We start from the raw sequence: 27,600 nt of genomic DNA, 5'->3' as shown, positions 1-27,600 counted from the left end.
GACGGTTAATGCAGCTTAGGTTTATAAAAGAAAACAATTCAGAAGTGGAATACGCGTGGACATTTTTTGAAGCAAGACCGTCAATTTAAGCTGTGTTTAAAAAATCAGAAGTGGAATAAATAAAGGTGGAATGTTTCTTTTATACTTTAACAGTGGATGTATGTAGGCTAACTTTAAAGTGAAGACCATTTAGTTCAGTGCGAAAATATTGAAGTGTTTGTTAATATAAGCCAAATGAGAGACAAGCAAACAATTTTACTCGCCAAGGAATGTTTTTGATTATTTTAAATGTTAGAATTCAACCGGCCTTTAGCAGTTTTTTATGCAATCAAAAAATGCCTACACGTATTGAACCCTTTAATTGAAACCTAGCCGCAGCATTAATCACTTCTGATGTTTCCTCTAAAAAAAAAAAATCGTCGAAATTAATATTCAAACAATTTCATATTGTTCTCATCAATGGCCAGTCATAAACGAGATAAACGTGCTTGAATGATCAGTCCTACTAGAGCGGATGCTTACAAAGGAAAAAGTTGTAGATATGCATATGAAAAAATATTTAGTATACTAGCAAGTCAAATGGCACACAGAGCAATATTTGTTTCCGCAAAGAAAAAAAATCATATTTCAATTGTCTTTTGTCTGCGATTGGTAAGGATTAAACGTCTGGCGTGTAGATATTCAATGTCCGAAGGCTAGCTGCCGACACATGTACTCACAAATATTTGTTTGCTTGTAACATAAAATATTTGATTTGATTATTTTCAAAGTGAAAACGCGAATGTCCTTTGAGTTGCGCTTTTCATTTTGTTGATGTGTAATATGGATTCATTGGTAGAAAAAAGAGCAGACTAGTAAAATTTGGCTTGTTTGCAAAAGAAAGAAAATTGAGGGGAATATATGGCAGTATTAAAAAGTTGCGGAAAAAATCAATTATTTTTTCTTTTCACTCGCCAAAAAAATGGTTATTGAATTTTTAGATTTTTTTTCCACTAAGCACTGAGAAATCAACGTGCACAATTTTTTAATAGCTTTGATGATTTTTTGAAGTATTAGCAGACATATTCCCTTTTTTTTTTGCTTTTCAAACTAAATATTAAACGAAGTGCCTTCAAATGTAATACGCTGTAAATAAACATGGATTTTTTAAGCACCTTCCTACATGTGCGAAATATTTTCGGAGTGTGCGCTACACCTGTTCTCCTGCATACTCACATATGCATGCAAAGTGCTACCATTCAAGTACACTGCCATTTAAATACAGCCCATCTCAAGTGCTCATAGACGCAATTTTTGCAATTAATTGCAAAATTTCCTATTAAAATGCCTATCATAAGCGCCTAATTGTATGCTATATTAATATTTCATATGCGCATATATTTACATGCACAGCAGTTACCTATGTACTTGATATTAACACTCACGAAAGACACCTGCGTTTTGCGCCGCCTGCATAAGTACTACTTAAGTCTAACCTAAGCTGTCTTTTTACTTTGATCTCACTTTTACAATTGAGTGATTCGCTGTTGTTGTTCTTCCCTTCTCCCTCTGCTTTGCCATAAATTCATACTTTTATTATTAACAAAAGTGTCAATTTATTTAGCGCGCGTATAAAATTTTCCTGCTGAAATGCAGTCAAACGATGCGTGCAAGTGTCAAGTTGTCAGCATTAACTCTGGCCGTACAAAGGCAGCTTTTAAGAAAGGCAAGGCAGTGCTGGAAATTTACACATTTCTTAAAGGAGTTCAATGTGTAGTGTTTGATTGAAAAATTTTAGAATTCTTCGAGTTTTCACGCTCTCCGCTTCCGTTCTTCGGTTATACGGTTATAATATTGGTTTGTGGTTTTCCAATGATATTTGAATGAGAGTCAGGTGTAATTTGACAGCGTTGCACTTAACGTTGGCAAATGCAACGCTGCATAGCGGTTTAAATTGACATTTGCAATGCATTTTGCGGTTTGTTGAACGCAATATGAGTCGTCAAGGATTCTAAAGGAAATCAATGAAGGGTATATGGAAAATAGTTTACGTTAGATTAACAGAGTGACATCAGAAAGTTCGACGTTCGTATCACCAACATAGACTTGAGTAGTTAGAAACCAAATATATGCTTGGGTATGGTACTCAACGGCGAACATACAAATCTTCACAGAAATTTTAACGAATACCTTAGATAGACTCCTGTGTGTACGGAGATAAAAACAGTCCAAATTTATACAAAGTATTTATTTATAATGAAAAAAGGTTAAGAAAAGTTTGAAGAAAGCAAATACGTTATCAATTCGTCGGAATATTTTTTTCTTTTTTTATGTATGTTACCGCATAACTTTGGACCACGTTAACCGATTTCTATACAGCGAACTCGCGATAATATTAACTTCCTAACATATGAACATCCCAAAATATGAACACTTTTTCGTTACCATTGACTACTCTAAAATATAAAGTTTAGGCAAAAGCCCCAAAATATGAACATTATTGTTTTTAAAAAATTCTAACGAATTTCAAGCGCTTGGTAATTTGGGGAACCCCCTAGTTATTTGCATTGGAAATGTCCATACGTGTCGTTCGGAAATGCTTACAGTGAATAACTTCATGTTCGGGTTTCTTATTGTTAAATATGCCTATGTTTTTTTAACTGCAAGAAATCAAGTTTATTTGTTAAAAAAAAACTTGCTTTAGAAAAGAACATTTTAAAATTGCAAGGTAAGTTTTGTATTTAATTTATCAGGTCTCGGCTAATAGAAAGTTTATGTTTTGTGCGAGTTTGTTTGGAAATTTTGAAAATCGGTTACTGTGGTAGACGAGGGGTCGGTTAAGGTATTACAACACCCTCCATAGGTAATTTTTAATTACTTGAACACCACGATTATTCTAGATGCCAAAAATAGGGGAAATCCGAAAGTGGACCCAAGATAACATGATATAGATGATAACAGCTACGTTATCGTAATGTGGTAAAGTATACCACTTAATCCTAACCATATATACCATGTTACCCTCCAATTTTTGAAGTAGATATTTTTTGGTTTCTTTTAAATTTTTTTCAATAACTTTGTTATTTTTGAATACAACTGAAAAATATTTTATAACTTAAGTTTCACTGTTCTCGTATAATAAATAATAGTTACAATAAAGCTCGTACATTTGCTACATATCTAAAAAAAAATACCTATACCACAATAGCCGAAGTTCCCTTGCATATGCGGTTTGTTTATTTGTGTAACAAACAAAACGAATACAAGTTTCTTTTAAAGTTCTAAATAAAACATTTTTTTTTTTAATGAAACTTGTTGTTTTTTTAATTCTTGAGCCTTTCGTAAATATGAACAATCTCGCAAAAATTAACAGGCTTGGTTTTAATTAGTTCATATTATCGCGAGCTCACTGTAATTCTTTTTTTTAAAGGAATTATGAATTTGGTTTAAATCCGATCATTGGATCATGAAGAAATTAACGATAATCTAAAATTTGTATATGAGAATTGAAGTCCGCTTTATGTTTTGCTTAAAAATTACTTGTTAATATCAAATATTAAACTGTTAATTTTTTCAATGAAATAAAAACTTGGGATGAAATAAATATTTGTTCCTTCAGTTCAAAAACTTCATGCAACTATGATCCGAATTTATAAAAGAAAGCAAATTAAAAAAAAATGTTGTTCTTGAACCACTAAAGAAAAAAAAAATGCCAAAAATTTGGGCTTTAATGCTTTACATATCGCAAAAAATTAATGCGGATAAACCAAAAATAATAACAGTTAGCTGTTTTCATGAACAAAAAAATAAATACACTATATATATAGAAAATAAGTTGGAAAAAATATGACAGCTGAAATTCCTGTGAATTTACAAAAATTTTATTAAAATCACAGTTTTTTTTGATGAAAACGAAAAATTTTTTAGGGTAAATGTTTTTATGAAATGATAAAGAGCTATTTAGTAAAAAAACTATAAGGAGCGATACAATATTTAATTATGTTATGATGTTAAAAAAAATTACTTATATATTTTTTATTTAAATTTCTTCAGAATCTAATGAAAAAACTATTAAAAATGTGAAAAATTTTTACACTTTTTGATGTAGTTTAAAAAATAATTTCTTATAATTTAGTTATTTTTTAATGAATCGAAAAATAAAAAATGTAAAAAATTTGTGATAAAGTTTGGAAACACGTTGATTTTTCTAGTAATTTTGAATTAAAAATACCCTTTAAAATTAGTGAAAAAATAAAAAGTGTGAAAATATTGTGATGAAGTTTGGAAAAATGTAAATTTTTTTAGGAATTTTGAATTAAAAATTCTCTTAAAACTTGTATAAAACTGCAAAAACCCTGTAATAGGAAATCATATAATGAACAAAAAATTAAAAAAAAATTAAAAATTTTACCGTACTTTTTATGAAAATTACTTAAATTCCTTCACTTTATTTATAACCTCTTTAAATGCCACGCCAACAGTAGTTTATCCTGTTAACTACAAATCGAGACAATGCAGCGCTATAAATTTCCATATACTCATATCCATGTTCATATTTATTTTCATTTCCAGTTCTTTCCTTCTTTTTTTCCGCCATTCATTAGCCTGTCTGCAGTTCGATATTCGATGGGAGTGAGTAATTTTTGTCGGCGTAAATGTGGTATGAGTAATTTCTGCCACACACCAAAAAACTACAAGACCCATATACATACATATGTATGCATGTATGTATGTTCCTTGCCACCCCCCCCTCTCCACCGACCGACCTACGCTCATTTAGCATTGCAACATATTTTAATTGCCATTGTCGCTGTCGTTAGCTATGTGCGATTCTTGTTGTTTATGCTACCTGCCCAACACACTGTCGCGCCAACTGTACTCACCACCGCACTACACCCTCTCCCACCACACCGAACCTAATTACAAACTAATTAGCTCAAATAAAATATTTTGCCATTCTTTTTTTCTACTTTTTATTTAAGGCTTTTGTACGCTCGCAAAACACAGGGCGGAAATAAAGGAATGCGCAAAAAATTAGCAACAAACAAAAGTGAAGACATGAAAAGTGCAAGGGAATCATATACATACATACCCACATACAAGCAAGCTATAAGTTAAAGAGAAGCGGGCGAACAAGAGAGGGGCGGGGGCGAGTTTCTAAAGGATGAGCCGGGCAAATCATTGAAAATGTCGAAGACAAAGTTTTCGCTGCTGGCGGCTGATTTGGTTTTTGCGATTGTCTCAATGACTGCTTGGTAGGCAAGCGAGCGAGCAGGCGGGTAGGCAGGCAATGCGAAAACGTTTGCATGTGTCGCCTGATTGTTGCATACACACATTCATATTCATGTCATATGTGCAAGTGTAAGTATGTATCTACTTTTTTGTGTCTCACTGTACTGCAGCGAAAAAGTTTTTGTTGTAGATACGAGTATGCATGGTAATAATGATGTTGTTGCAAGAAATTAACTTCAAGCGAAATTTTCTCGATATGTGTTCTGCAACATATGTGGGGCCGCAAGCTAAAGCAGGAGTAGAGGTAGAAGTAGAAGTAGCAGAAGGAGGTAGCTTAAGTTACGACCGAACAAGTCTTAAAATTCTGTTACTTCAACAGAGATATGCACGATTTGTGCGCACTTCAAGGATAACTCCGCTAAGCGGCTCAACAGTCGGTTTGGTAAATGAATTTTCCTATGGATTTTCTTTTGTTTTACATAGCAACAAAGTTTGCACCAATAACTTTTTATTTGCGCTGTAATGAGGTTTACCAATGTGATTTGCATGTGTGCGAGTTGCAAGCCAAAGAAAAACAAAAAAAAAAAACTATCAAAAATGTGAGAAAAGAAAGCAAAATTCATTTAATGAAGAAATATAGTGGCCTTTTAGGGGCGAAAATTTGTGCAAATTTTAATTGGAAAGTCATTAAGCGTGTTGCATGCGGCAAATTGCGGTATGTAAATGTCAAAGTGCGATAAAGTTTTGGCGAAAGTTTTGTTTGTTGTTATTTTAGTTTTTGTTACTTGGGCGATAAGTAATACAAAAAAATAGAGAGGATAATAAATTTAGACAAAATAATAAAAAAAAGTTAATCAGAATAAAAAATAAAGTAAAATAAAATATAATAAAAGAAATAAAATAAAATAACATAACACAAAAAAATAAACTGAAATGAAATATGTAAAATAGAAATAAAAAAAAAATTAAATTAAAAAATAAAAATAAAATAAAATTAAAAATAAAAATAAAAAAAAATGTCAGTACAAAAAAATTTTAATTTTAAAACTTTTACAATATTTTTTCCGGTTCACAGAGAAAAATTTAACGTAAAATTACTAAATTTGGACATGACTATTTTTAAATCGTTTTTGGACTTAGTTTTAAGTACCGCGGATTCATTCTTTAAAGTATTTTTCAAAAGTTTTTGTTTTCTCTAAATTAAATTTTATAACAGAAAAAAGAAAAATTTAATATCTCAACTTGGAAAATGCGCGAATTTACATCATAATAGATACACATAGAATGAAATGAAATGAAAAAAAAAAAAAATTATAAAAATGGTGTAAAGAAAATATAAATAAACGAAAAATAAATTTCACATTCTAATCTCGAAAACTTAACTAAGAGCAGCAACTTTAGTGCGCGTATAAATTTTCTTGCCAATAAAATCTATAATTATATTAACAAAATTATAAATCTTCTAAAAATCTCCAATAAATCACCTAACAAATGAGTCAACTTGGCCGCAAAATTTTTCGGAAACTTCAAAAGTAAACCGCAAAAAAATATATATATTTTTAAGCATACTCGCATAAACATACAAAAATTTTAAAATGATTTCGAGGAAAATCAATTAATTTATTTTCACAGTATTAGTGACTTAGCTGTGAAAGCCAATATAGTATACAAAAACAAATTAAATATCTACTAAAACCAAAAACAATAACATTTACTGCTATATAGAACACATTTAACATTTTATTGAGATTTTCCATCACCTTGCCATCGTTTTGTCATTAAAACGTAAAATTAATTTTTATGCGGACTCAATGGATTTCACACTTACATATGTATGTATGTATATATGTGTCATTGCCCGTGTGCATGTGTGCATACCCAGAGGTAGGCGCAGCAGTAAACAACTTGAAAATATCACAAAAATTCAAAAGTCAAAATAAAAAGGAAAATTGACAGCGGAAGATTTTATGGCTGTTATTGCTGCTACTGGCGATGCTGCTGCTGTTGAGTTGACGCCCACGCAACGCATCGGTTCGGAGCTCAATGTGGAATTTTAATGGCTACAGTTTGGAAAATATTTAAGTAAATTCTACCAGCGAGAAGAGAAATTGTGAATGGGGTGGCGAGGGGATTTCGAAATTGAGGTGAAGAAAGAGATATGAAATGGTGATATAAAAAAAGATATAATGACGACATATTTACATTTGTACAAACAAATAAAAAAAATACGAAAAATGTAATCAAGTAAAAAAAGTATATGTATGAACATACTGTAAAACCTAAAAGAATTTCTAACGCGCGAAATTTAGAATTTGTTGCATGCCTTTGAAATCGCGGCGAATTCGTTGACATGCGGCGAATTCGTTTTCTTGTCTGTAAACACTTTTATGCACGATTTAGTGCAGTTGACAACTATTCTACAACTGTCCTACAATCTGAAGCCAAAATAAAATTGCGGCAAATTTGTGTAATCGACAGAATGCATCTAATACAAATATTTTTTGCATTATTTCATGTAGTCCTTTCAATACTCATATCTTTACAGAAAATTTTTGCGCTTTATAGCAGATAAATAGTTTGCGGCGAATTAATTTTCTATTCCAAACTAATTAAATTCGGGTCTTTGTGTAGGCCTTTACATTTCTTAAGCTTTTTCTACATACAGCAGCAAAAATAAATTTGCGGCGAATTCGCTGCATCGACCGAATGTAACTAACTCTATTTCTTATTGCATGCTGACATACTCTGCTTTTTAATTCGTGTTCTAAAAGATCTACCGCGATTTATAGCAAACTGGTAATTGCGGCGAATTCACGTTTACTTTTAAAATGGCTAAAAAGCAAGATTAGAATATCTTTAGCCAGATAATTTTGTTAGCGCAGGTATTTCATGAAATGTTGCTAACGGCGAATTGAACCAAATGCATTAAATATATGCCCTTGGCAAATAGTTTTTATAAATCAATTTCTTGTAGAACTTAATAATAATAGAAACGTATAATAGATTTGCATATATGCATGTATGTACGTATAGCCTGTGCATCAGCACCAGCACCCCCTCCGGCTATTTTGTGCCATTGTTGTTATGCACGCATTTTTCAATTGTTGTTCTTGTTATAGTATGCATTCTTTTGCTCGCTCTATTGCATGTTGTTCTTGTTGTTGTTGACGCGAATGTGTCATACTTGTTGGCGTGCATGCGTTGCCATCGCCGCCAACAATATTCGATTTTTCATTTTAATGCAGTGTAAAATGAAAAGCGGGCCAAAGAAAATGTATCTTTAACTTGATATGTAATGTTTGTGTGCGCTTTAGTTGTTTTGAGTAGCTGTAGCTGTGTATTTTAGGCGTACCCTGACACATGTTAAATTGCTAATTTCTATATTAGCTATCATAGTCGGGTATTTTGTTGCTGTTGTTGCACGCGGATATAGATGAAAGGCAGCCAAAGTGGCGTATTAAAAAGGCTGATTAAGAAGCCCCGTGCCCAAATGGCTTCCGCCTGCCCTTCAGCTGTTGCCTGGCGCACATTCGCTCTTTAGCTAAGCAAACGTAGATGCTTTTTATTTCTGCTCTGTATGTGTAGGTGCGTGCGCGCGTTTCTGCCATCACTAAGCGTATAACGCTTTCATAGAGTCAGAGAGTTTATTGAGTTGGCAAAGAGGGGAGGGCGGCGGGGTCAAAATTGCTTGCCGCTAATGCGTTTGTTAATTTATTTGTCGTCTTTGTGTCTCTTTTGTTCTATTGTTAATGTTTTTGTTTCTTCTCCTAGTGTGCGGATTTGTGTTTATTTATTGGTGCCGATTTTTTTTAATTAGTTTAGATTATGCCGGTGCTTTGCTCCAATAAAAAAGTTTTTACTTTGAAAATAATAAATATGTAGACTTTTATAAGCTTGCCATGTCTTCACTGCAATAAGTATTGTAACTTATAAGAAGATTGTAAGCTTTTGATCACAATTTATGAAATATTTATTTGCGGCGAATTCGGGTTAAAGCCAAAAACTGTTTAATTACATTGAAAATAATAAATATGTTGCTTTTATAAGCTTGCCATGTCTTCACTGCATTAAATATTGTAACTTATAACAAGATTATAAGCTTGTGATCACGATTTATGAAACATTTATTTGCGGCGAATTCGTGTAAAAGCCAAAAACTATTTGATTACAAATCCGCTTTCTTTTTAAGACAATATATTTGCAGTTTTGACATTTCGTGCAATTAATTCATGCGGCGAATTCGTTGCTTGTACCAAACTGGCACAAACTGCTTTGAAAATGAATTTAAAGTGGAAGAATGCCTTGTTCTTCATTTTACTTTAGTTTTGCTTCGCGGCGAACATTTTTAGAAGAGCGCCGAAGAAATCGATTTCGCACTAATTTTAACTTAGTCAAAAATTTGAAGTTTTCTCCAAAAAAAGTTGGTTTAATTTTAAGTTGCGCTTTATTTGATATGATTTTTTTTTTTGGTGTCGTTAAGTCATTTTCCTGTTGAAGGTTGTAAAAACACAAAGTGAAAAATACCCACTTGACTTAGCTTTCACATTATGTGTTCAAAAATCTATTTCATGTGGAAAAAATTGCCTACTTTTTATAATTTTTTTTTCGAATCGCGATAATGCAGTTTCAGGTTTGTTCAGCTTCATGCTGAACTTTTACATAAAGTAAAAAAAAAGTATTTTGCTATTTGCTTTAGCTATTATTTATAATTTTTTTCTTAGCGCGGTGAAATGATTTTGTCGAAAATACTTTGGAAATCCATTTCTTGTTGAAATTAAGTGTATGCTTCTTTTAAATATATATTTTTTAGCTTTCTTTATGTACGGCGAATTGATTTCTTAAGCAGAAATGTGTAGGAAGCTTGGAGAGTATCTTGTACGCTTAAAAAATGGTTCAATAATCTGAGTTTAACGATCCTTAGTAAACAAATTTTTTACGGCGAATTCAGTGCGAAAGCACAATTTAGCGCAAAACGTTTTAAAAAAGTGCTAAATTTGAAAACTCTTCCTGCCTCTTCAATTTTAAGCTACTTATTTTTTGCAGCGAATTGGATGTAAGGCTAAAACTCTACTCTTAAATCGCATGAAATTTAAGGCAATTTGTAAAGGATTCACTATGCACCTTTTTTGAATAGCGTTCCCTTCTTCAAATTGTACTCTGCAAAAAAAAAACACCAAGTACAGTCTGTTGCAAATGTTACTATACTACTAATTGTAAGCAAACACTTGCATTTAATTGCCAAATGAGCGAAGTGAAGCGAAAGTACAAAAGTAAACACATGTTGCAATTATCCTTTATAGACACAAACTGACCAGAAGACAAAGGGATTGATTTTGGAGTGGGCAAAGATGATTGGCTAACCTTTTCTCTTTATGTTTGGTTTTTTGCTCGTCTCGCTTCGACTGCCGAAAAGTATACTTTTACATACAACTAAAGGCAAGTGTCAATATTATTAACAAATGTTGGTGTTAATACAATAGAAAAGCAAAGAAGCCGGGCAATAAAAAAAGTACAAAGCAACAGGAATGCAAACAAAAGAAGAATGGCATGACAATAGCAACAACAAAATTTTTCGGTTTACACAACTCGACTATACGAATAAGTAAGCTGCACAAAAAAGTATGCAATGAAGGCGAAGAAATGTCTTTCGCGAGCAGAAGTTGTAAGGAGTTTTCGATCCGAGCTGGTTACCCTTAAAAATCACAGCCTTTGTGAGCGAGCCAGTGCATGGCCAACAATGGTTGGCAACACTTACGCAATTATGTAGGCGGCGACGGTTGTGTGGCATGCGGCATGCGACAAGTGGCAGCAGTAGTAGCAGAAGAATGAAGTGAATATAAAAGGCGCAAAAAAGGGTTCATTATAAGCACTTGCACCGGGGAAAGTAAAAGTATGCATTTGAAAAAAGAAGAAAAAAAGAAAAAAATCCTGAAAACCTACTATGCCTGGGCAGCAAACGGAAGGAAGTAGGCAAGTGAAAGGACAACGAAAATAGCTCGGTTGACCAAAAGTGGTCAGTTAGCAAGGGAAGGGCGAGTAGAGAGTAAAGTAAAAGTTTTTCATTTCGCCCTTTTTTTCTATTTCCCCGCAGGCATTGCGTATCCCATGCCAGCAGCCCTCGTACATATGAGCTACACTGGCCGGTTGACTGACCGGGGCAGTAGAAATCATTGCATACATGCAGGCGCTGCAGCACAAAAGTGTGTGTGTGTGTGTGCATAGACCATTGTCGCAGACACTTTCAATGAGTGAGCGTGTGTTTGTGTAGACATTTTGCTTTGCCTTTTTTTTGCTAATGTGGGCGCAGTAACCCTCATTCGATGCTCAAATCGGCTATGGAATGCTGCGGGCCATTGGACTTGAACTTTGACAAAAATGCAAGTGAAGCGGAGAAATAGAGAGGAGGAGAGCGAGTTAGAGCGCGCCAGGATAATAATGACAGCCTGAGTATTTGAGTTGCGTGCGCTTGGGAGTTTTAAGTGACCAACTAGTGAGACTTTTGCCCTGGCCGGTCAAGTTGAAGCTTATAATTTGCTGCTGTTGCCTTAGATTAACAGCACCAACAGCTGTGTAGCGCAAGTGACTGCTACTATGTACATACGAGTTGCACTACAACACATCCCTTTTCGTTTCTTTTCTGAGGGAAAAGATGAAAGCGAAAAACTCTAATAATTTGTTAATGTTTTGTCACCAGCGCGTCGGTGAGTAAGAGACTTTGAAAATTTCGACTTTACTGTCCGATATAGGCATCGTACATAAATAGCACATGTGTGCGCACTGGCATTTGCATACGATTTGGTATTTTGTGTATTAAGTAAGAAAAATGTGAAAAATGATTTGCGACACAAAAGGGTTTAATTACTTAAAAGGCTGCTAAGCAGGAAAGGAATAAGTGAGAAAGTGGGAGAGAAAAGGTTGAGTTAAAAGCAGTGGGTATTTATGTATTTATCCATACATTGGACGCGCAGACAAATCTGTTAATTAAGTTAACACATGCAACCCAAAGATCAACGCAGACATGAGATTTGGTGTTAGCAAAACGGGATTTTTTTTTTTTTAATTTTTAAAGCAAGACTTTAAGAACAAGTGATGAAAATTGTAGAAAGTATGAATATTAAATTCATTTGAAGAATAAGGAAACAATAAAAATAATTTTTTTTTGCGAAATGATTTTCTGAGGTTTGAAGACAAAAAAACTGCGGCGAAATCGCACATACGATTTAAACATGTTTAAAACATTTTTTAATGAACTGATTGAAAATTTCTTATTACTGGCGTTAGTTTCAGTTAATTTTACCAACACTTGTATGCGGCGAAATAAAAACCAATTTCAGCGCAGTTACTGTATTGTCGTTGTTTTTAGGCCTGATGCTTGCTGATTTATGGCATATTTATTTACGGCGAATTCATTATAGCTGCTTAAACCCACTTTCACTTCATAATTTATTGATACTCTTCAATAATTTTCGCTAAAATTTGATTAGAAATGTAAATAGAGTTGCGGCGAATTCACATTTTTGCAAAATTCAAACAAAATTTGTTTTCGTTTTAACATGCGTGCATTTACTCCGCTAGTTTACGTAGAGTTCATAATTTTTTCATGCGGCGAATTCGTTTTTTCTGAATTAATGTCAACATTTCTTATAGAATTTACTTTAACGCGGCTGCTAAGTTAAGAAAAAAAATTTAACTGTAAATTAAATAGTATGGCATATATATATTTTTTTCAAACTAATTAATTAATAAAAAATGCCGTATTACCCCTTCCAAAATATGTAAAAATCAATCCCTCGCAATTTCACAAACTCTTGCCTAGCTTCTAAGTACTACTCTAAATCTGTCTCCCATTTCTTCCCTCAACCCTCCCGCACACTGTACAGCCTTTACACCTGACTGCATAGCACCACTTCAAATTGCTCAACTCTTTCAGTTAGCAAATTTGTTACCCTTCGCTCAACAGCAGCGCCGCAACAATTGCAGCCTTTGAAGTTATTGTTGTAATTGTTAGGAAAGCGTGGTTTGGTTTTTTTTTATTTCTTTTGCTGTAGTTGTTATTGTAAAAGCGAAAAATCGTCGGTAAAACTCAGCGCCAAATGTTTTAGGCGTCAATGATTTTTTAATTGTAATTGTTAGAAATTATAACGGGAAAATGGGACCAAAAAAAAGGTGGAGTTTTGGGCGCTACGGCCGTAAGCAGGTAAGCGCAATTTTGTGATTAGTAGCAACAACAGGGAATGAGGATAAGAAGGAGAAGAAAGAGGCCGAGCAGAGTGGCTTACGTTGACGTATGCGCTGATGCATACATAATTGGCGTCAGCTGTACACACTGCCTTCGATGATTTAACTACAGATTTTGTATGCTTTTTTTTCATAACAAAACATTGCGAAATATGCTGCTTCCACTTGTTCCAACAATTTTAAAGCATTTACTCCGCCATCTCTCACTCCTTTTTATTTATGAGTCTGTGCTTCAGTCTCTGCTGCCATTTGTTAGGCGCATTGCCTTAATTTAAAGCATACATAAAGGCTTTGCATCCACGTTGATGTTGTTATTTCAATATAATTTCCAATTCCGATTGCATTTGTTTGCTTAAGTGCGCATAAGTAATGACCTTTCATTTTTGACTTTCAATACATCAAAGTAGTCGTGTTTTAGCGGAGTTCAAAGTGAATGTATTGCATATTTTTAGGTGCGAAAAATTATTCTAATTGATTGGAGTGTGAAAAATGCCATGCAGAATTGTGTCTGACACAATAATTTTCAATAAGCACCTCTTAATGGACTAATGATTCTGAATTTTCAAAAAAATCCTTTTAGGTAATTGGAAACTTAAAATCTTAAAATGCTAATAGCGTCTGAGGATATGCAATTTATTTGAAGCCATTTAAAGCTTTCGAATGAAGAGTGCATAATGCTGCGGCTTCGCACAACTCTAAGAACTCTGTACCTTGCAAAGCATTGTCTGCTTGCGAATCGCTTCGACCGCCAGCCTTTCGTGCGTTCACTGACAAGCACCTATAAATCCGCCAACTGTCAACTGTCAAACTATTAACAAATTTAAATTATTTTTCTATAAATGCGTGCACCGCGATAGCAAATACTTACTGGCAATATACATATAACAACAATGAATAGTCGTAAGAATTGATGACGTTTCGAAGAGCTTGCCAAGTCATTACGCTGTGCCTTCGCAAAAGCCCACGGAGAAGACGGTTGGCGGCTGACTGTTGGCAGTCAGTAGGCAGTTGACGGTGTTTGGTGGCTACTGAAAAATTGCACATTTCCGTTTGGAATGAGGAGTAAAAGAAAGCGATTGGTTTGTATGTGTCTAAAGGGTGGCTATGCAAATAGCTAAGGCAGGCAGTTCTAATGGAACTGAAGCGGCCTTATGCTTTATGCGAATCAATGCAGTCAGCACAGGGGTAAAAGGAAATAGAGTAATATGGCAAAACCGCAAAACGATACACTTTGAAAATGTCAACATTTGATGGGAATGCGTCGAGGAAGTAGAGTGCTGCATGAGAGTGGGAATGTGCGAAGTGAGACTAAATCTATTTTGAAGCAGTGAGTGAAGTAGACACAATTTATATGTCCCAAACTGAAAATGGTAGTAGAAAGGAAGACTGCAACTTTAAAACTAGAAGCTACACGCAAATGAAATCGAAGTTAAAGTTAGTGATTTTTTAATAGAAATTTATAAGCGGCAGATGAGTTTGAACTGAGTTAAAAGTTTTACTAGCTTTATTTGTGAAATTATGCACCGTGTATTATGTTTTTGTGCAGTGTAAGTTTTTAGTCGTTTGCTGAATAAAAAACAAAAAATAATAATAATTGCGGTGAATTCACATATGTGCATTAGTAACGATTTTCATTGAAGTCTCCTCTAACTTATTACTATTCGCCTTAATACAACTTTTGTGCCCTATACTTTTTTACGGCGAATTCATATTCGGCCTTAAAGGGAGTTTGAGGGTTACGTAGTGCATTCTCCCCAATTATATTCGATATTATATGCATAACACCATAAAAGTTACTTGCGGCGAATTCACAATTTAATTTAAAAGAGGTAACTATTATTGCAAAAGGCTATCTTTATTGCTTTGAGCTTAATTTTGTAACTATTTTGCTGCGAAATTATCCGTTTCTTTAGAAATTTTAGTTACTTGGGTGCAGTTAACGCGAATATTTAATAACGTTTTAATATCCACTATACCAGGAACTCGGAATGCTACATAAATTGTATGTATTTTCAAAATAAATACAAAAAAAAAATACTATTTTGGATCCACTGCAACACATTTTACTACTTTGCGACTTTTCACAGCACTTTTCATCCGGCGAATTAGTTTGTTTAGATATTCCGTAATATCAAAATAATTACTACTACTTAGATGACATTACAACAAGTGTATGCGCCGAATTTGGATTAGCCTATAAATTGAAGGTACATATTTTGCATCTCCTGCAACATACTTTCATTTATCTTAGCGATTTGTAAACTTTTCATAAAATTCTTCATGCGGCGAATTCGTTTTATTTGTAAATTACAGCCATTTCGGTATGGAGTTTATTAGAAAACTCTAAACTGAACCATTATCTGCATGGTTGTGTAAAACTTGTATGCGGCGAATTGAGAATAGCACGTAAATTGTATGTATTTTACTTTTATTGCAACGCTCTACCATTTGTTCTACTACTTTGTGGCTTTTTCATCACATTTTTCATGCGGCGAATTCGTTTTTTAAGAAATATCATGGATTTGGTATCGAGTCTGTTTGAAAAAAAGAGCGACGAATTAAAAAACTCCTATACGCTTCCTTTTTTTATTAACTCGTTTTTTCATAAAATTTCCAACGCATTCATCTCGCGCCTCATGCATACTCCTACAATTAATTTATAGTTGACACTTGCTCATAAACTATTTTTGTAAATGCGGGAATGCTTTTAAAAACTATCATAGAAAAATGAGATTGAAAGAGATCGCCAGTAATAACAAAACCATTTGCAAATAAATTCAGAGGTAGCTACATAAGTATCTATGTAAGAAGAAGATTATGCGAGGAAATGCCGTGGAATGCAAGAAATTTCTGGGCAGCGCCGGCAATTTTTTAATTTGTCTCCCTCCGCAACAATTCTTCGGCCGACTGACGACAACGTCATTAGTGTGAAAATATCAAATTAGCCCACGCGAAAAATCTAATTTTAGGCGCCAAAATATTTGTGTAATATGCATATTTTTATGAGTAGAAAAAAACGTCGTAAAAGTTTAGGGTTTAATTATTTATTAAAAATAAAAGTGCGCGAAATATGATTGCATTCCGTTACTTACTTACGCTGCAAGTGCGAACTAGACGCGCCAGGCACTGGTATGCCTGAAGGGCAGCCTAATAAAGTATGCAGTCAGTTGAGCTCCTAGGTATTGGGCAGCCAAGTGATATTTTTTTTTTAAGTGATGCACATTTTAATTGACCAAGCGCTTGTTGCTACCTTTATAGACTCATATTTCGGCAAAACTTTAAACGTGCTAGCTTCAGCGCAGGCCACTCGTTGTCTGCTTAATTCTTTGTTTTTATCTGCTCCATACTCTAGTGCACTATATCGTTCATTCTGCATGCGATTCCCTGCTTATCTTTTCCTTCATATATGTATTTACATAATTACTCACATATATTTGCATTTTTCTCATGCAGTATTTATGTACATCTGCGTGCCTACAAGCGTGTCAACGTTGGCTCAACGCCAATTATTGGGGTCAGCGTGCGAAAAAAATTCCTACTTTTACTCACATGACAGTTTATATATATGTACATATTCCTTTACAGCTAGGCGAAAAATACTTTGAGGTGGGGATATTGTATGTACTTGGTAGCTTTGTCTGGCTATACATACTCGCAAATAGGTGTGTTCGTCTGCTTGTGCAAGTTTGGTACGCTTTGACACAAAAGATCAGCGACAAGGTGTTAAGTGTTGGTAATTAATTTAATTTGCTGATGCAGCATTTGACAGAAAGGGTCTAAATATCACAAGGCGAGTGTAAAGTAAATACACGTACTTAAGTAAATGAATGTAGATTTATTTACTTTAATACGTACATACATAGGTAGTAATACACATGTGTATGTAAATAGCTATAGCAATAGATTGGGGTGGTACGGAAATTTTTATATATGTAAATATGTATGTACGACATATAAAAATATATAAATGGATGCGAATAGAAAATTCAAGTAAAATTTACTATTTCTTTCAGAATTAATTTAGAAACATTGGTTTAAAGATTTTTAGTTTGTTTTCTCGAAGAAGTCTTAAGATAATCAGCCTTATCATGAGTTTCATTTTCCCCGAACCAGTTCACTTTTCACTTTTGGCTTCTATATATGTACAATGGGTGGATGAAAAATTTTTGGTTGAGTTTTTTTTTCGGGTGAAACTCAGGATAAGGCAGAGTTTTTTTTTCTTATTTTTTTGTAATATTAAAAAAAAATAATAAAATAAAAATTCACTACATGTGTACTACTTTTCTGATACCTTTTTAACCACTTTTTGAAAAAAATTTCATACTTATTTTCAAACTCTTTGACTCCTTTTTTTGTTATCAGTTATTTTCTACTATTCTTCAAACTAATTTTTTTAAAAACTTTTCACTGCTTTTTAATTTTTTAACTCCTTTTTCCGGAACTTTATTACAATTTTAAAATTTTCTGCTATCTTTCCATTACTTTTTCTGGTAATTGATTTTTGAATTTTTATTACTTTTTCCACTGCATTTCCTACTTGTTCTCCGATTTTTTTACTACATTTTCAAATAAATTTTTGCAATTTTTCGACTATTTTTTAAATTTTTTTCCTGCCCTTCTTTTAGTACTTCCTGCAATTCCCTTTTCTCGAAAATTCTTTATTATCTCCTTTCCAATAAATTTATGCAGATTTTTTTATTATCTACTTTTCCTAGAAAATGTTTGAAACATTTTAAAGTACTTTTTTCTACTTCTTTTCCTCTCTCTTCACCAAATTTGTTATAACTTTAATACATTTCTGATACTTTGCTACTACATTTTCAACTATTTATTTTAAGCATTTTCCAGTGTTTTTCACTACTTTCACTTTCTTTGCCCCTAAATTTTTATTACTGGAATACACTTTTCTTAACACTATGTTTCTACAAAATTGCTTTAATCATTTTCTAGTACCTTTTCCTCTTTCTTATAAAAATTTAATTATAAATCTCTGCTAATTTTATGCTTAATGTTTAGAAACGTGACCATAGCCTATTTACGTTTTTAGCCTCTTCCTTATTGTACTTATAAATTTCTACTACTTTTTCTGCAAAGCTTTAGTTTTTTTGCTACTTCTTCCAGCAGCTCCTTCTAGCTTGAGCCTTGATCTTTTGCTACTTCTAATACAACTGTTTGTTACTTTTGCCTATACCAATTCCAAGGGCTTTAAAACCAGCTTCAGCAAATTATTTTGCATTATTTACCGCTAGTTTTTTTTTTTAGAGAATAAACATTTTAAGGCTTCCTGCAAACTTTTATTTTAATAAATTATCTATTACTTTTACAGTCAGTCTGATCTGATGCTATGAGCTGAAAACATTTTGGTATCTTTACTATATGTAACGATTCGAGAAAATATTTTCAATAATTTTCACTACTTTTTACATACTAGTAGCTCTGCTTCATTATTATTTTAACAGATTTTGAACTTGTTATCTGCTGAATTTTTACTCATGAGATTTTTAACACTATTTCTACTACCTTTCTATTACTATCTTAAAAACAAATTATACACATTTTTTGCAGAATTTCCGTACTGCTCCAATATATTTTTATATTTCAGTTCTACTACTTTTTCTACTACCTTTTTTGAACAAATCTAAATACTATATTTGACAAGTATTTTGCAATTTTTCACCTGCTTGCGTTGCCAAAAAAAATCAGTACACATTACTGCATACATATAGTAGGATCTAGATATGTATCTGCCTTTGAAATTATTGCCCACGTGTTAAAAAATATCAAAATATATCAACAAATATAAAAATATGTATGCATATCAAAAAGCAAGAATAAATCACTAATGCATTGTAGATTCTTACGCGGCTTTTGGCTCTTTTTCATTCGCCATTGTTTGACAGGCTATTTGGTCAATAAAATATTTCGGATACATATTTATCTATGCATGTATATTTTTGTGCATTTGAATAATTATATGTAAAATCAAAGATAATTAAAAATTTCACAATTTAATTTTTGTGGTTTGGCAGTGAGCCAAATAGCAGCCAATCGGTGCAATGCGAAAACAAACAAGAAAAAAAACGTGTCAAACAAATAAGAAGGGGAAAGAAAAGTGGCTAAGAGCCGCGCGTAAGAGCGAGTAAGCGCATGCAGGCTGCTTGTTGCTGTTGTCGAAATCTATGCAAAAATGTATGCAGCAGAGCTAATCAAAGCGAGAGCAGCGGTGGCTGAGTGAAAATTAGCAACAAATAGCAACAACAACAAAAAACAAGCGAACAATGTTTAACAACAAATTGGTTGATGTGAGCGCAAAGCACTGCAGAAGCAAAAAAGAACGACCAAAAAACAAATAAAAAATAAACATAAAGTGACGTTAATACTTTGCAAATATTTATGTCACCAATTTTCTAAACTTTTTTTCGTCGAATTTTGATTTCGTGTTCGGCATTTGGAGGTGGTTCCGAGTGATAGAATGTGTGCATTTTCTATACGATTTCTGTTGCTTTGATTAGGTTTTTTTTTTTTTAATTTTCTCTCTAAATACTACATACATTAATTTTTGGGTAATTATTTATGTCGAAAATTTTCGAACAGCACTCAATGCAGCGTAACGACGGTCACAAATACCATATTGAAGGCGTTGCCTCGCCTCGCACTGCTTTGTTGTTGGCTTGTGTGTTGGACAGACACTTTACAGTTCGTTTTCATGCAATAAAAGCAATTTTGTGTGTGTGCACCGAATTTAACAGAAATTTATTGTACAATATTTTTTGCGAAATTTTCATTTGGCAATTTTATTTTTATTTTCAATTTTCTAATTTGATTTTATTATGCATTACTAATTTCGTGTTTGATTCGCATGTCGCTTTTCGTAAATATTTTCGTTTATTTTTTGATTTTTTTTTCTCACTGAAATTTGCATGCTGTTGGCCTTCAGCGCGTGTGTACGAATAGATAGTATTTGATTTTCCGTTTGATTGCATTTGTAGTTAAATAAATAAAATTGAATTTTGGGTGGGTGTGTAATAAATAAGATTTTGGTGGATAAATGTTTGAAAAAATTTCATTTGCCATTTTTGCACTTTGATGTGATTGGTTTATTGAGGTGACAAGGAGGCTGTTAGTCGGAATAAATTGGCAGTTGCATAGGAATAAAAAGAGACAGACAGCTGAGAGAGTAATATAAATCTCTTAAGTATGCAGGTAATGATTTATTTTTGAAGACACATTTTTTTGCACATTTTCTAGCACTTACTACCTTTTCTCGTGAACCTTTTGCTTTTAATCGCAATTTATGGTACTTTTCTACTACTTTCCTAATTTTTTTCGACTAATATTAAATTTTTAAATTTTCTAGCACTGTTTTTACTCTCTTTTCTCGTAATGTTTCATTACTTTTCTAATAAAATTCTGCTACATTTCTACTACAGTGCTATCTGGGTCGAGTGAACTAATTAATGCAAGACCAGTTCATAGAAAACAGATTGTTCACTATATCCAGATTGAGTTTTTTGTTCTTTAAAATCAATTTTATTGCGCAGTGCGTCTTTTAAAGTTAAAATATTTAAGAACTCTGAAGTGTCGTCTTTTCCCACAGCTAATGCGAACACATGTTTCCTGTTGTTGTTGTATCGTTGTCGTCAAGCTCTATAGCGGTAGACCCAGGAAGCGTGAAGCCTCGATGGGGTCTGTCCATAAGGCCAGATACCTTATCAGGGTGGGGTTCAGGGGCATGCGAAGAGATGCTGCGAGTCATGGAGCGTCTCTCCGAATGCCGGGAATTCATTTGGCACATCTGCATTTATTCTGTTCAGGTATGAGTTCAACCTGCTGCAGTAGCCCGATCGAAGTTGGGCTATCCACGTCAGGTGGTTGCGTACTCAGAATGGCATTCACAGGTCGAGAGTCTATATAACTCGGGACTGGCTCTCTTAGAATTTCGTTCAAGGCCTGTCGGTAAGTTGTTGGGTTCAGAGGTATATTTATGAACCCCGGACTTTGTCCGTCAGTTCATATAGATGCCTTCTGACGTGCCGTGGCGAGGGTTCTTCTGCAAGCATATGTCTGTTTGTGTGCTAACACGATGACACCCTACTAGGAATTGCTTGCAGAGTATTATGTTATGCTCCTTAATCGGGAGCATATGTGCCTCGTCGCGCAGGTGATGTTAAGCCAAACTTAAGAAGGAATCCTGTCGCTGTCTGAGTGCCGTGTTTTGGCAGGTCTGCAGCTTCATCCTCTGCGTCCTACTAGTTCCCGGTAACCACACAGGCGCTGCATAGTTCAGAACCGGCGGGCCAGTTGCCTTGTACGTTGCCAAAAACGTTTCTTTGTCTTTGCCCCAGGTGCTCCCGGCTAGCGACTTGAGGACTTTGTTGGGGCTTTGCACTTTATTGACAATTGCGGTTGTATGCGCCGAGAAGGAGAGCAGATTTTCGAAGGTTACTCTGAGCATCTTCGGGTTATTCAACGTCGGAATTGGTTCGTCATCGACGAGAATACCCAGTTGCAGTTGGACCTCCTTCGTCCAAGTGGTGAAAAGCGTTGCTGAGGATTTTGTAGGGGAGAGGGTTAGGCTCCGTGCAGTGACGAAGCGAGAAAGCTCGGCGAGATAACCATTATCGAGCAATCGTCAGCATAAGAGACAATCGAGACTACATCTGGTGGTTGAGGGAGCTTAGAAATGTAAAAGTTGAACAGTAGTGGGGAAAGGTTTTTCCTAGGTTTGCTCGATTTGTCTCTAAAGATCACTGATGAGTTTCGACCACTCAGGTAATTCGCCGCCCACCGTTTGTCTTCTAGTAGTATTACTTGAATAGTCCTCTCACAGGGGTTTCGGTTAAGGCCACGAGTTATCTGGGTGTTTATGGCGTCAAGTGCTATTGTTGTGCTGTGCACTTTACGAAACCCATGTCGATGCTTCGCTGAGGTTCAGTAATTTGTGTAGTTCGGGAGCAGAAGGGTCTCTAGTGTCTTCGCAACCGGGGAAAGGAGAGCTATCAGGCGAGAAGACTCTCCTTTGTTGGACGGTTTCCCCGGTTTAAGCAGTGGAACCACTCTCCCCGTTTTCCAGATGTCTGGTACGATGAGAGTGGCCATAGACAGGTTGAGGACCTTGGTTAGATTGTCCACTCCCGCAGGCCCCAAATTTTTGAGCCTCAGCATGCAAATTCCGTCGAGAGTCAATGGATTTGGAGACGTTTGCCTTCCCGATGGCTATCCTTTCCTCGTCGCTGCTGGAAAAAAGAGGCGCACTTGGTGTTTGCAGTTTGTGCAGCCTTCTGGTCACTCTACGTTTGGCTTTGTCCGCCGGAGGATGCAGTATGAACTGTCGGCTAAAATAGCTCGCGCATCACTCCGGATCGGACCAAGCGTGGTCGCCAAAAGATATTTCAACTCTGTCATCATGCTTCGTCGGATTGGACAATGACCTCACGGTTGACCAAATCTTGCTCACGCCAGAGGTGAAGTTACAGGTCTTCAGATGGTCTTCCCACTTCACTAGTTGCCGAATCTCCGAGTTGGGAACCCCTTATACGGGGATTTACGGGATCGGCCTGGCGAAGGGATTATCCTTTTTGTTATTAAATTTTTCGTTATAGTTTTGAATTTGGAAGGAATTGGTTTTAACTTTTGTTCACTCTACAAAGACTCAAAATTGTTCACTCTATAGAGTACTCAATGGAAAAATTTTCATGTTCACTCTTTCGAGGTGTTCGTAGCATCGGGTGTTCACTCCAGCCAGATAACACTGTACTATAAACAATTTTCTGTACAATTTTACTTTTTTACTCCCTCTTCTCAGAAATATTTTTTTATTTCCAATTTTTTAATTTCCGCAACATTAGACATTTATCAAGTAATTTTTATAATTCAGTGTTTTTAACTTAATTTTTTTAAGTACATTTTTTATTAATTTTACACTTTACCTACCAAATTTATTGAAATACTTTCCAGAACTTTTTTCCATTTTTCTCCCTTTCTACAACATTTTCTATTATTATACTATTTAAATTTCCATAGACTATCTTTAATAAAGTTTTTGAAATATTCTCTACTACTTGTCTAGAATTTTTTTTTACCTAAAATTTTAATTGCTAATTCTACAATTTTTTGTAAAACAATGTTGTACTTTCTCTCATTCTTTTGCTCTCTCTACTGTATAATTTGCGCATGCGGTTAATTTCTGCTACTTTTTCAACCATTTTCTAGTATTTTTTCCACTTATTTTACCCCTTCTAAATTTTCCATTACTTATTATTTCAAACAAATGTCTCCCTTTTACTAATTTATTTTGAAACGTTTTCAGTACTTTTTCCATTTTCTTTTGCTAAATTTTTTACTTTACTATTTTTCTAATAACTTTTCTACCAAAATTTGCTCAAAGAAAATTTTAGTTGGTTTTTTTTAATATTTCTAAACAAACAGAATTTCCTAAAAAGTACAATTTCCGAAAATATTTGACATCAACATTTCTTTTATCCAAATGCTTTTTTCCTTTGAGTTTCCTACACAAACTACATTTTTTTCGCTTATCGGCCGACGCAGCTCCACACAAATTCTTTATTTTCGCCAAGCATGACACAAAAATACCTTCGCATGGTTGACAGCTGTCAGAAACATAGTCCAAAATACACAAAAACTACTAATGCCTTGCAAAACTACCACCCGCCCTAATACTATACTCAACTGCACGCTTAACAACTACCTGTCACCTGTGTGTTGCGCTGTCAAAACTTTTCACTAACTGAAAGCATAATTTTAAAATTTTCAAAAATACACAAACTGTACTCACCTTTCTTCGGTATGAGCGACTTGAGCAGCATCACAGCGTTATCATCACAGCCCCAGGCGTGCATTTTGCGATAGCTGTCACGTCCCTTCTCGGTCAGCTTGTCCCACGGCTTCGGCTTGGACAGCAGCTCCGACACGGTGCCCTGTGACAGCCCCAGTATATACTTGGCGAATAGCCGCTGACCAATGTTGTGCACCGATAGCAGCTCGCGTATGCGGCGTGAGATGTGCAGCGTGTCCAGCGGCTGATTGGCGTACTTGTCCATGTTGTAGCGCAGCATTTCCTGCAATTTTGCCTCCATCGGATCACTCTTGGGTATGAGTGACTCGCCGAGGCGACCGGCCATCGAGGCGCCCGGCGGCAGCTGCAAGTCGTCGGCAAAGCGAAAATGACCGCGATCTTGGAATTGGAATGGTAGCGCGTGCAAGTAGCCGGGTGGCAGGTGTGGATGTGGCTGCGCGGCCATAGCGGCGGCTGCCATGGCAGCAGCGCTGGGCGCATTTGCGTTTGGTGTGCCGCACAAGGTGTTGTTGTTGTCCTCCAGCAGTGACTTACCGCTGCCATTTAGCCCACTATGGTGGTCATCGCGCTGATCGAGCGCGTGCGACGCATTTGCATTGGCTGATAGCTCATGATTACTGTTGCTGCTGGTGTTTGATGCATCCAAACTGGACTTCGGATGCGCATCGCTGCTGAGGTGTGGCTGATGCAGGTGATGATGTGACGGCATTGGTGGCGGTGGTGGTGGTGGCGCGGCGGGCCCTTGCGCGTGGTGACTGAGGTGGTGTTGGTGGGATGGCAGGAGCGCATCTGTACGTAGAGAAGAAGAAGAAGTGGGAGGTGCTGATGAGAAAGTGGAATTAACTAATTGGCTGAGCAGCGCGGTGGACGAAGGTCCATGCTGCTGCGTAACTGAGGCAGACTGCTGCTGCTGCTGCTGCTGTTGTTGCTGGTGATGGTGGTGTTGGTGGTGATGCAAGTGATGCGGCATTAGTGTTGTGTGCTGATGGTGGTGCATTGGGTGGTGGTGTGGCTGCTGATGGTGGTGATGATGTGGCTGTTGCTGCGGCAAGCGGTGTTGTAGTTGATTGGCAAACATGTTACTAGCATTGGGCGCTTTGGATGCACTGCCGCTGCTGTTACTTTGGCTGGCCGCAGTGGGCATTTTGAAGCCACGCCAATACGAATTCACCAGCTCTTCGCCAAGCAGCGTGCCAAACGTGTCGACATTCTCATCGAAACATGACGCAGCAGCAGCGGCGGCGGCTGCAGTGGAGTCGGCAACATGTTGCTGCAAAGCTTGCAAATCGGATTTCTCTGAGGGGGCGTTGAGAGCGGGCGCGGCTGTCGGCCCAACGCTTGTCGCAGCCTCCAAGGCATCCACATCGATTGTGGGCGGTAATGCGCTCTCATCCGCATCACCAGCTGCGCTTTCACACGCCTCCTCTGGATTTTCACCTTCAGGCAGTTCATTGTTGGCGCATTCTGGCATTGTGCTATGCTCGGTTGCTTCGATATCTTCATCGTCATCATCGTCGTCGTCATCGACAATTTCGATTTTGGGTATTTTTGGCATGATATTCAGTTGTGCAATGGCTGTTGCGGGCGACGCTCTATCATCGTCGTCGACCTCTTTACTTTCATTGCCGCCGCTGCTGTTATTGCTGCTGCTAGCAGCGGCAGTGACATCGCCGGCATCAGCGTCGTCCATTGGTTGGCTGGCAGCAACTGTTGTTCCTGCGGAACACAGAGCAAACAGACACAGCACACAAAATGTTGTTGTCAACAACAAATCTCTCAAATTCATATCAGAAATGGTTAATGGAATGGTTAAAAAGATAGCAGATTTTTGGGCTAATTTTTGTATTTGGAAATGTTATTTTTGTTGTTGCTTAAAAGCTGTTTTGTTTGGTAGAAAACTGGGTATTATTGAGCTATTTTGAATATTAGTTACCAATACACAAACTCTAATTAAAAAAAAATTTATGTCTAAAATTAAAAATAAATTTTTTTCGCAAGGAATATATTTTATTAGAATGCATAAGAAGAGGATTGCAAATATTTCCTCACTTCAAAGGTAGGGTGGGTTTTATAGTTTGGTTCAATATTTTTTTTGAACTTTCCCTATTTTTTTAAATTTAAGAAACAATTTTTGGTTTATATTTTTCAATGTAATATTTTCATAATTTTAATTTGATAATTGCAAAGACTATTTTCATTACAACCATTAAGTAATTCTTAAAAAATTATAATTTTTAATATTTGCTTTTTTAGTTTTGAAATTACACACATTTTTATTATTTCTTAATTTTCCAATTAAGGATTTCAGGAAAGTTCATAAAAATTCATGTAGCTTCGAACAAACATTTTTTTAGGGAAGTTTCAGTTAATTCGATTTTATGAACTTCCGAGACTATTGAATGTTTTTTTTTTTAGAAAAATTATATTTAAATTTTTTGAAAATTGTTCGCATTTTTTTCCAGCATGAATTTACAAAATTTAATTGCAGACATTTTTAAAGACTGCTGTTGTTTTGACTTTTCACTTGTTTTAAATTGGTTTCAAGAGTATTAATTTTTTTAATTAAATTTAAAATATTTTGAAACATGTGGATGGTTTGTAGCATTTGTTTTCTTCGTAATTTTGAGATTACTTTTTAGAAAAACACTTAAGATTTAAGTGTAGTTTTTTGTATCTCGAAGTATATCTGAAATCAATAAAACGTTTTGCGACTTTTAAGTTTTTTTTATAAATTAAAAGGTTTGGATGATATTGTTTTAAAGAATAAGAAATATTTTTAAAATTTAGGAGTATAAGCATATCTGTAAAATTAAAAAAAATTCAAGTACACTTTTTCATCGAAATTTTAGTTATACTCTTCATGCAATTCCTATGTGAATTTTTTCAAATGTTTTTTTTTTTGTTTTGACTAGCAATAATATTTAAACTTTCATGAAAAGGTAAAATTAATTTTTAATGCACATATTTTTAAATTATTTTTAACTTCTTATCTATTATTTATTTTCAATTATTTTTTTATAAAGTCTATGTATTATTTTGATTAAAAGAAATAGTTAAATAAAAAAATATCTATAAAATTTATGAAAACTAAAATCATTAATTTATATCTAAAAATGTTAACACAAAATTAAATACTTTTAATTTCTATACATTTTTTTAAGTGTTGTATTTTTTATCAATTTAATTTTGCAGTTTCACTCTTATTTTTTTATCAAAATAAACACTCATATCGAGTCCTAACCGCCAAAATAACGTAAGTGACGTTTTATTTTTCAAAATTTTATTTTTGATGCAGAAATATTCCTAGAGTATCTGGATGCATTTTTGCATCAAAA

The 27,600-nt window shown here is 35.0% G+C and overlaps 1 protein-coding gene across 8 annotated transcripts in view; it reads right to left on the bottom strand.

Annotated features, from left to right (window-relative positions):
• The window catches only part of ct (homeobox protein, cut), a 282,653-nt gene that overhangs the window by 10,165 nt on the left and 244,888 nt on the right, over nucleotides 1–27,600 (bottom strand). For 7 of the 8 annotated variants that reach the window (XM_017635243.1, XM_017635235.1, XM_017635223.1 and 4 more), the window contains exon 6: nucleotides 24,245–25,981. In XM_017635243.1, the coding sequence (XP_017490732.1) occupies nucleotides 24,245–25,981 (1,737 nt within the window). The remainder of the gene's footprint in view (nucleotides 1–24,244; nucleotides 25,982–27,600) is intronic. The other variant, XM_017635265.1, reaches the window with a different exon arrangement.

This window comes from Rhagoletis zephyria, unplaced genomic scaffold (assembly GCF_001687245.7).
Source record: "Rhagoletis zephyria isolate East Lansing unplaced genomic scaffold, Rhagoletis_zephyria_1.1 Rzeph_scaffold_00121, whole genome shotgun sequence".
NCBI classification, from domain to species: domain Eukaryota; kingdom Metazoa; phylum Arthropoda; class Insecta; order Diptera; family Tephritidae; genus Rhagoletis; species Rhagoletis zephyria.
This window is presented reverse-complemented; position numbering and strand designations above follow the sequence as displayed.